The sequence below is a fragment of the Chaetodon auriga genome, chromosome 17 (assembly GCF_051107435.1).
Source record: "Chaetodon auriga isolate fChaAug3 chromosome 17, fChaAug3.hap1, whole genome shotgun sequence".
Classification (NCBI taxonomy): domain Eukaryota; kingdom Metazoa; phylum Chordata; class Actinopteri; order Chaetodontiformes; family Chaetodontidae; genus Chaetodon; species Chaetodon auriga.
Window position 1 is genome coordinate 18,872,501 of NC_135090.1, and position 9,857 is coordinate 18,882,357.

At 45.8% G+C, this 9,857-nt stretch overlaps 2 protein-coding genes across 4 annotated transcripts in view; both read right to left on the bottom strand.

The window, feature by feature from the left end:
• The window catches only part of tfap2e (transcription factor AP-2 epsilon), a 13,453-nt gene extending 9,827 nt beyond the window's left edge, over positions 1-3,626 (bottom strand). The window contains exons 1-2 of one of the 2 annotated variants that reach the window (XM_076754980.1): positions 3,484-3,626; positions 803-1,246 (exon numbers count right to left, since the gene is read on the bottom strand). In XM_076754980.1, the coding sequence (XP_076611095.1) occupies positions 803-1,246; positions 3,484-3,522 (483 nt within the window). In that variant the 5' untranslated portion in view covers positions 3,523-3,626. Of the gene's footprint in view, positions 1-802; positions 1,247-2,623; positions 2,876-3,483 lie in introns of those variants that run through there. The other variant, XM_076754982.1, reaches the window with a different exon arrangement.
• Positions 3,627-4,775: 1,149 nt separating this feature from the next.
• ncdn (neurochondrin) lies at positions 4,776-9,658 on the bottom strand. 2 transcript variants are annotated; one of them, XM_076754983.1, is made up of 8 exons: positions 9,592-9,658; positions 9,171-9,382; positions 7,769-8,825; positions 7,523-7,692; positions 7,066-7,304; positions 6,752-6,967; positions 6,444-6,586; positions 4,776-5,504 (listed from the first exon to the last, which is right to left on the bottom strand). In XM_076754983.1, the coding sequence occupies exons 2-8, from the start codon at positions 9,366-9,368 to the stop codon at positions 5,086-5,088; spliced, it is 2,442 nt and encodes an 813-aa protein (XP_076611098.1). In that variant the 5' UTR covers positions 9,369-9,382; positions 9,592-9,658; the 3' UTR covers positions 4,776-5,085. The 2 variants fall into 2 exon arrangements, with proteins under 2 accessions (XP_076611098.1, XP_076611099.1); XM_076754984.1 differs by lacking the exon at positions 9,592-9,658 and adding an exon at positions 9,470-9,503.
• Between the last annotated feature and the right edge of the window lie 199 nt (positions 9,659-9,857).

A 9,857-nucleotide genomic window follows, 5' to 3' on the forward strand; every position in this document is an offset into this window, starting at 1 on the left:
AACCCGAAAAGCATCTCTGCTCAAAAATGTGGCAAAAAAAAAAACAAAGAACAAAAAACTGTTTAAAAAGAGAAATCATGTTAGAAAAACGTCCAACAGGCCGCGTTAAATCAAAAGTGAGGAGAGTCATCTAATATATTATTATTAGTTAATTCACGAAATATGTTTCAGGGAAAATAAAAATCTGCTAATGCAACTACAGAAATGAATATTTCAGACCTGACATCTCACTCCAATAGTACACAGATCTGTTTTCTTTTTATTTTTTACTCTGTAAGCGACGCACAACTGTTTTCCTTCTGGTTTTGATATCAGGCACCAAAACTGATCGTGTGGATTTTTGGGGGAAATTCAGACAAAATAAGCTGCAGCTCCGAATGAGATTTAAAGATAAAAAATAGAATAAATAGCAGATGAAAATTCCCAAATCAATGGAAATGAGTAATGAAATTTGACAGTTGTTAATTAAAGGTGTTTACTTAAAAATCTACTTTATTAATGTGGCTGTTTCATCATCGTTCGAAGGAAATAAGGAAATGGACGACAAAAAGCCTGAAGGCCTTTTTGCCAACATCCACGTATTTTTAAGTATAAGACATATTTTTGAACTTATTTTCCATGATATTTGTGTTAGCATAAAAGTGAACAATCAAAGAGGCCCGCTGGAAATTTTGTTCATAAAGAGATCATGTTTGTGCCCACTCATCTTGTACCGTGTGACTTTTACGCACGGTCTACCCGGTGCGCAGCGCCAACGCAACCCAAGGATGGAAAACCAAAATAAATAAACGATTAAAGTCACCTGAAGATCCTCCAGGCCGTGATGTCCCAGGTGCATCCCGAGAGGACCGTCCCCGAGAGCGGCAGCACCTTCCCCGAGACCGTGCAGCAGCCGAGGCACAGCTGCATACTCCCGCCGGGGGTCGAGGCTCAGAGCCCGGTGCGACTGTGACAGGAGTCCCCCCTCCTCGGACCGCGACCTCTGCGAGTGCCATGCCGCTTGCTGATGCTGATGGATGGAGTTAATGGAGGGGTAGGGGTCTGACAGGTGGGAATACGCTGAGTCCTGGCTCTGGGAGTATGGCAGGGAGGACTGGGGATAAGGGGGAGGGAAGTACGGAGGCTGGAAGTCTGAGGCCGGAGTGTGGCAGAGCGGGGGAGCGGAGGAGTAGGCGGCCTGGTTCAGGGAGGACAGCTGGGAGAGGCGCCCACTCGGCGAAGAGCCGCTTAGTCCGTCTGCGCGGTCCTGCGGAAAATGAAAAAGTTTTCTTCATATCAGGAGCTCAGACACTTGATCGACCTGTTCTCCCAACGGCGAAAAACGCGACCGACGATTTCATCAAATGTCAGTCAGATTCCAAAAGTTCAGAGCCGCGGGAAATGCACCATTTTTACAACTGAAGCGTGGATTGCAAGAGCTGCATTTGTCTAAAGATAACTCACAAAATCCAGAAGTTAAAAAATAGAAACGAACGTACTAACACGAAACCTCAACAACCCATAAATAAATGTATTTCCATTCGTATTAGATGGCTGGAAATAGCAGCAGCGCTTGAAGTGATGCGCACTGGCAGAAGACGCCCTCGGCATCGCTGCTGAACAGTGTCAGGAAGGTCACGGCCACCAAGAAGCTGCACAAAGGACAGGTAATGCACAGCAGCAACAACACGTTGCTCGGGGAGGGGGTACATCTGTAAATAATCTGTCACCCTGTCAACAAGCCACACTGGCCCCGAAACTGAAAAGCAGAGGGGGAGAGGGGGTTCATTCAGGCTGACGAGGCGCAGAAAGGCAATTTTATTTTGACTTTCACAAGTTTAACCCCTCGTGGAAAAGAAATGCAGCGTGCAACAATTAACATGTAGTCCACTAGCCTACATTTCCTCTCACACACATCCTGGTTAAATTGGATTTTTTTCCCAAAGCTGGGTCAACCGGATCAATGCCGTTGTGGTGGAACAATGTCCATAATCTGCCAGCCGGAGAGGCCCGCTGCCAGGTTAAAAGCACACATATAGTCTGTATCTGCCACGCATCACCCACACTGTGCGGGGCTGCGCGCTCATCATTTCAGCCTGACAAAGTTCACATTTGAAGCTGGAAAAGCGTTAACACTCCTCCAGAAAGATGGGCCGTGTCTCGGCATGTCACAGGGTTGGCAGTGAGTGGACACATCACTGTCAGTCGATCTCACTTTGCTGTGACACCGTGCAGACAAAGACCGTCTCCGCGGACAGACGCGCAGCAGCAAACTGAGCGTCAGGACGGCTCATTGGGAAGTATGGACACTTAATGGTTCTTCTGGAGAGCAAAGAACAAGCCAGATTTACCGGAGATGTATTTAATTATCAGCCCCCAAAATCACCAAGGGCCACCACACTCTGCAGACTGACAGTTGTTATCACACACATGAAAATGCATCACATAGTTCAAATCATTTAACATTTTTATACACTTTCATTTACTCATATTTAGCTGTTTTTAAGTGGTGACAGAACATTAGATGTTCGATCTTTCAGGCACTGACAGTACAGAAAATAACATCTTTCCTAAAGTTGAGTTGCATTAGTGATAAACAATCAAAAAAAAAAAAAAGCTCAAAACACGACTCTATCAAACTCACCATAGCCGAATAGGTGTGGATTAACATCTGGACCACAGTGAATACCCCCAAATTTGAAAACTCAACAGGATGCGCAGGCTTCCAACGACTGAAAGGTGTCAGGAAAGGCTCCGAGATGTAATCCAGGCTTGTTTAACGGTCCATTAAATTCAAAGGTGTTATTTACTTTTCCTTATCTCTTCTCTTGTTTCACGGAGCTCTTTATACGCACTGATGAAAAGCTGCTGCCAGACACGCACACACAGAGTCCTCTAGTCTCTCCATGAGCGCACTACTTATAGGTTTTGCGCGCACCCGGCAGAATGAGGGGAGGGGTCGACAGGGTCCACTTTTCTTAAAGAGATATATTCATTCAATTACCGGCCGTTAATGCAAACACACTTGCTGTACTTTGACATTTATTATTTGTTTCGTTTAAAAAATGGTACTGAATCAAAATATGGATTTTACGCACAAAGATAAACTATGAAATATCGGTGTTTTGAGATGTTTAGTGAAGAAGCATCTGAACATAAACACCATTTAAATCACATTTCAACAAGAAAATCATATTCTCTGTCTTCAGTCGTTTTTACGCACGGGCATCCAGCTCCCTGCAGTCAAAAATCTTGGTGGTTATCGGTTTAAAACTTCAAATAATGTAATTTTCTCCAAACATTTCACCTAAACTGAGTCTCGCACACGTTCAGCAGTCGACAGATAAATTTTCTGAATTCAGCTTCACTTAAAAACAACCGAACGGGCCCAGCATGTGCAGCCTTTTACGCATTGATGGACTTCCATATAGCAGACCTGCTGTGAAGCCGAGGAAAGAAAAACTGTAGCGGAGAAAACAGAAAGCTCTGCGGTGTTTCTGTTACCTGCAATCCGTCAGTCTTGGTTCGGGACTTCCAGAGCATGGTGACGGCGGTGCTGGTGGCTCTCAGTCTGGGTGTCAAGCTGCAGCTGAGGGGTTAATGTGACGCGGTGGATGAAGAGACGGGCTGAAGGTACAGAGAGGAGTGAGTTAGTTTGAGAGACGATGCAGGAGTTTGTATGGATGGGTGTTGGGGAGGGGGGGTAGGGGGTCGGAAGAAAAGGAGGGCGGGAGGTGACAGGAGCCGCGGATGGGGTGGCTAAAAACTTTTTCACGGTTGGAGTACGGACTATAGGATCAGTATTCAGCACTGAAAGAGAAAAGATACGTCCGGCCGGTGATGATGACAAGGCAAAGGATCACTGACGCAAACGTGATTTTCTGGGATATTTGTTATCAGAAAAAAATATTTAGATATGAGAAAATAATAAGAATACATACGGAAGAAGTATGAAGCTACGTTTAATATTTGAGATCAGTCAACTCTCGCTGCTCTTTAACGAAAGCGCTGTATTAATAACTGAAAATGTGACTGTTGTATGCGATCTGCATTTATTCCTCTATCATATTTCTCCAACATTTCACTGCATATGATGATCAAAATTTTCCTCCTAAATTATAGCCAGGAAGCAGAATTAGGGGGAAATCAAACACAAACATAAATCATCCAAAAGTTGTTCATTCAGATCTCCCTCTGCAAATGTGCAGCTTTGTAGAAAGAAGGGGACACTTAATACGAACTTCAAATAGATTAGACCAAACAAGTCTCAGTGCGCCATCTTGTGGTACTTCATGAAAATACTTCATTCACTCTTGCATTAGGAACATGTGACATCCTGGTTTGTAATGAACACCTCCGTCACATTTTTTCCTCGAAACTGGATAAATAATACAGCTGCCTTCAGGTCATTGAAGTACTTGTACTTGAGACTTGGACCCAAGTTGGACACTTTTTTTAATCAATGAGGCCTGATAACTTCTCTGAGACCTTACTTGAGGCTTAAAAACAAAAAACTTTGCAATTTTTTAGACATTATCCTGGAAAAATTAAAAATTGACAGGCAATCCTTGCATTGCTTCACAGCTTGAATATTGAGTATGAGGCCTGTGCCTTAAAGGAACACGTCTAAGTTATGTAAAAAAAAAAAAACATTAGAGACTTGGGTAGGACTCACCCCAACGAGTCTTACAAACAGCTCGGGCAAAAAAATAAACATCGTTAAAAGCTGGATAAGAAAGGAAGATACCTGAGCAGTAACATGGGCAGAAAGAGATGCTGGTTGTTGTTTCTTTTTTTAACAGAGCAGCTCTTTATTAAAGGTATTAACATTTCACAGTTGACATGTATGAAACTGCTTGTGTCTTTTCAGAGCACACCTGGTTAAAGCTCATTGGGAAACACTGCTCGGCTGGCAGTATCTGAGATCTTTCATGCTTTCCTTCTGCGAAAGTCTGGGAACAACAGGTGACACATTATTCCTGTCAGGCTGATAATAAACACACAAGTTTGGCTTCGGTAATAGTCCTCCTTTGTGACTCCATTTTCCAGTCTGCAAGTAAAAAAAATGCTCCTTTAAAGATCACACAGTCTGGCCGCAGTTTGGTTTCACTTCACTCCCACTGACTTCTTCAGGTTCCTCATACAGCTTAAAGCTCCTTTTCCGTTTCTCATCATGTCTCCAATCTCCTTTTTACAGACCGGGCACTGGTCTGCCATGGCACACAGAGCCTCCTCTAGCGCCTCCTGCGTGTGCTGGTCAGGTAGTGCGCTACACTGACTCAGCATCGCGAGCGTGTGTTTGAGCCAACCTTCCTCTCTGACCACGGCGGTGATCCAGGGCTGAGCGCGGACGCAGCCTCCCAGAGCCTGCAGACCCAGCCTCCAGAGCTCTGCAGCCTCGTCCCAGCTCTCCTCCCAGCTGAGGCTCACCTTAACCGGGTCGGGGCCGGAGCCAGAGACCAGGGCGCTGCGGAGGAAGCGGAGAGCCGTGGAGAAGAACCGCCTCTGGCTGGCTTCAACTGAGCCTGGAAAATAAAAAAGTATGCATTGTAAGCAGAGTTTAATATCTGTGAACCAAAATGTGATTTAAAAAAGAACAATCAAGGACACACAACTAGATATGAAAATGTGAAGTTGCAGGAGTGTCACCAAAGTATTTTACAGTCATAGCTGCAATAATTATGGCCACTAGGGGGCATAAAAACATTAAATAAAGATGACACACAGTCATCTCTTGATAAGATTGCTGTGCAGACACAGCAACATGAGACCATTACTGATCACCTGATGAATGTCAGTCCACTATTCTCTCCGTTAAGCTTGATTTAACACCCTGAATCCACTCAGAAAAACATCTTGTTCTTGTTCTAGATGCTCAACAATGATTACCAGCCACTGTGTACGATTGTCTGCAGAACCCAAAACCAAAACAACGGGCTAAGACAAGCTAAAAAGCTCTGAAAAGCTTCAGAATTGTGAAGAGTCCTCAGATTGAATGATTAATACAGGTTTAAAGACAATCTCTGAGACTCAACATTCGCTGATGTTTTAAGAGTGACTGTTATGTCTACAGCCTCAATCTGCATCTTCTGCACAGCAGTGCTTCTGCCCACATGAACTGCACTCCCATAGGCCTTTCTCAAAGCAAAGGAAGGAAACGCACCAGGGTAACTAATAACATTAGTAATGGCCGCATTCCAGTTAAATATTCCAGCTCCACAGCCCTTTTCCACAGAAAACATTTTGACACATTACAGCAGGAAACACAGCAAATGGATAAAGGCTGAATTCCATCGAGCTGTTTCTGTTTCAACACTGAATAAAAATAGAAATTCAAGCACTGAAACAGATTTGAAGGTTTGCTGCCGTGTACTGTAGAATTTTAGTTCAAATGGTAAACATGATACCAAATGCACAGAGCGAATTTGCATGTAATCAACCACAGTAAAAAGGTTAATTTTCACCTGAAGGAGCTGATTTGAGTCTGCCCATCATTAGTCCCAATGTGCAGTAATTTGCTGCTAGGACCAGCAGACTGGGTTTATGCACCAAAACAGGAAGTGCTTCACTTAGAAGGACTTCCAGCGTTCTGAAACATGGGTCCTTCCTAGACAGCAAAACAGAAAAATGTACGCCATCATCAACGACAAGCACGACCAGCGATATCTCAGAACTGATGGTTATGAATGAAACATATTTCTTATTGACTTAAAAACAACAGATCGTTCCTTCGCAGCCTTCAGATGAGCATTTGACTTTGTAAACGAGCTACCTGACTCTCTCTGGCTCCGTGACGGTGAAGTTGAGGAGGGCTGAGCAGGCTGTCTCCATGCTGGGATCCCTGGTCGACGACGCCCCACTTTTCCCCTTGAGGGAAGTCCAGCACTGCGACAGGAAGTCCACCAGCAGGGCCGGGGCGTCGAGGGTGAGCAGCACCTTCCTGGGACCTTCCTCTGCCGACAGGTGGCACAGAGCTGGGAGGAGATACCTGAAGAGAGGGGGGAGAACGCAAGGGGAGAAGAGAAAGACCTGTCAGAAGACTGCAGCATACGTGGAATAAAGCATCCATGTTTCAGTCATCTTTACCTCAAAGGCTCTTTGCCCGTCCACGTCTCTCTCTCCTCTCTGACAGACATCTTGGTCATCCAATCAGAGAGGCCCTGCTCGGGGCTCTCACCCTGCAAGTGGCTCCGGGAGTATCCGATCAGGAACGGCAACAGTCCAGTCACTTCCTCCTTCAGACAGGAAGTCTCCTCGGCCAGCCAAGAGCACAGAGAGCGGAATGTGGCGAAAATGAAAGGGTCAGCATAGCGACTTGGATCCACCTACGTTAACAGGAAGAGATGAGGAAGTGTGGAAGAAAAGTGTATGGAGTGAGCTCTGAGGAAAAATTATGTTTTGCAAAGAACAGTATTGAACTTTGCAAATACTTTGCAAGATTCTTAAATACATGCTGATTAGTTAGAAGGGAGAAGGACTCTTTTTGAAATGCAAAGAGTGAGCTTGTTGGGTACAAACAGGAGCTTAAACGTCGCTCTCTCACCTGCTGCAGGTGGTACACTAGAGCAGAGAAGGCCTCCTCCAGCACCCTGAGGACCTGCCTGCTCTGCTGCAGACTGAGTGAAGCGATGGAGGTCTGAGGAGGTGCAGTGGTCTGAGACGCTCCCAGACAGCAGGCCTGCTCTATGGCAGCCTCCATGATTCGGTAACAGCCTGGGGATGGTCAGATGTTCAGGATGGGCAGATGTTGTAATTACAATCAACATACTATTTCAGATAAGACCACTACCTGTGAGTGTGTGCTGCAGCTCTGGGTTCAGTTCGTTACCAGGCGGCTCCTCCAAACCCATTCTGACCTCCACGCAGGCCCGGTTCACCAGTAAACAGCAGAACTTTGGCGGACCCACCAGATCCCATCCACACAAATCCAGCAGACAAGCACTGAGGACCAGGACTGGTCCGATGTCTCTTGGTGTCAACTTAGCCTGCACCATCGGTCTCAGTGCCCCCCACACACGGGCCACGACTCCCTTCAGCTCCTCACTCTCTGCTAACCCGCCTACTGGGGGGAGAAACTGAACCAACTGGGCACACATATTCAGCCTGGTCTGGTCTCTGGCTTGGCAGAAGTCATTGGAGAGCCTGATCAGCAGACTGAGGAGTTCTACAGGGTGTTTACTCCACACTTTGTCTTTCATTTTACCTGAGAGGAGGCAACCAAGCAAGGCAAGCCCCTTCTCTTGACTGAACGTCTGGTTTTGTTCCACTGCTCTGCATAGAGCAGGTATGGCACCCCTGTTCAGCAGCTGGTCAGGGCCTCTGGGTAAGGCACACACAGCTGTGAGAATCTGGTAGCAGTCAGCAGCCATGGCTTCATCTACCTTGGAAGAGAGGGTGTTTTCTTGAGATGTAGATTCTTTGTTTACTTCACTGCCATCACCATCCTTTTTCTTGCTGGTCTTGCCCTCTGATTCTGTCACACTGGCAGGATTACTTTGTGTGTTTGCACTCTCTGCTGATTGGACTTTACTATCTGGACTCTGCCCCGTCTCTCCAACTTGGTTCTGTTCCCGGTGCTGCTGGCTGACAGGACCGTTGGCTAAAATGCCCAGCACGAGTGGGATGGTGGTGAGGAGCTGCGGATGGGAGGCCATGTCTGGGTCTGTGCTGAGGGCAGCCAGCAGAGCCGTGCCAAGCGAAAGGAGTTCGTGTGGGGGTAAGCCGGAATGGTCATTCCCTCTGACGGCTGTCACCAAAAGCCGAGCTGGAAGGGTCAGGCTAACGGCCTCGAAGATGCGCCTTAAGGTGGGTTTGTCGAGCTGGTTAGCCGGGCACAAGCGAGTTATCTGATGACAAGGAGAGGAAAACAACAAACAGTGCTCAGTGCTGAGGTCTGATCCAGCGGTCCTTCAATACTCTACATACATATGCCTCCCTTTATAGCCTCAGTTAACAGTTTAATAGTTACACCTACAGTAAAACTAATGCTGTCTAATAAAGAACCTCTGCTATAAATCCTCGCTTCGTGAAAGTTATTACGTTCAGTCATTGTTGAAACTAGCTCTTACAGGTGTTGATCCGACTTCGTGGGTAAACGTATCTATTATGTTGTATTAAGTTGGTAAACTAATATTAGTGGTGAGGTCAGTGGAAACTGTGTTAACTGTGTATCGTCAGTATAAGACACTTACCAGCAGGAGAGCAGCTAATGTGTGACTGTCATTTTTAGCATGCCTAAGTGTGTGAAGACACCTCTCCAACACTTCTGTCTGGGCATCAGTCAAACCACCTCCTGCATTCATCTCCGAGCCTCCTCCACCTTCTCCCTGCTCCCCCTTTCCAGAAGGCAGACTGTTCACGGCAGGTGTAACGTCGGCACTGTCAGCCATTATGACCTTGGTATCTATGTAACCAAGAGAGGAATAAAAAGTAAGCAAACTTTAGAAAGGAATTGAAAAGCTAACTGTTAATCATGCCATTAGCTGCACACCGTTGAGGGTACGACGAGCAGCATAATCTACTGACTTTCATTTAGTTTGCTGAGTCGAGTGACGCTTAGCAAGAAATCGACATTTACAATTTGAATTAGTAAACCATCATAAAATAACATACTTTGTTGACCCTTTCACGCGCGACAACAACTCGTGAGCACTTTCCGGAAATTAATTGTCAAAACAACGCCGTCAGGAACCAATGAAAACGCTCCAACAATGACAAAGAACCAATCACAAGAGGGATACTTGGAAGGCGGAGACGCCATTTTGGTCCGTTTCGAAACGTTGGAGAAGCGAAGCCGTGTTATTTTTGAGGTAATGGAAGACATTTTCACTGTTTTTTTCCGTTTGTTTTTAGCATTAATCATACTTCATAAACGATGA

What these genes read in the sequence shown, in the direction of transcription:
- ncdn (XM_076754983.1), bottom strand. Translation starts at nt 9,368, where the DNA reads ATGGCTGACAGTGCCGACGTTACACCTGCCGTGAACAGTCTGCCTTCT. An exon ending in GCTGCAGCACACACTCACAG is followed by an intron (nt 7,693 to 7,768) that starts GTAGTGGTCTTA and finishes GACCATCCCCAG; the next exon opens with GCTGTTACCGAATCATGGAG. An exon ending in TAGTGTACCACCTGCAGCAG is followed by an intron (nt 7,305 to 7,522) that starts GTGAGAGAGCGA and finishes CTGTTAACGTAG; the next exon opens with GTGGATCCAAGTCGCTATGC.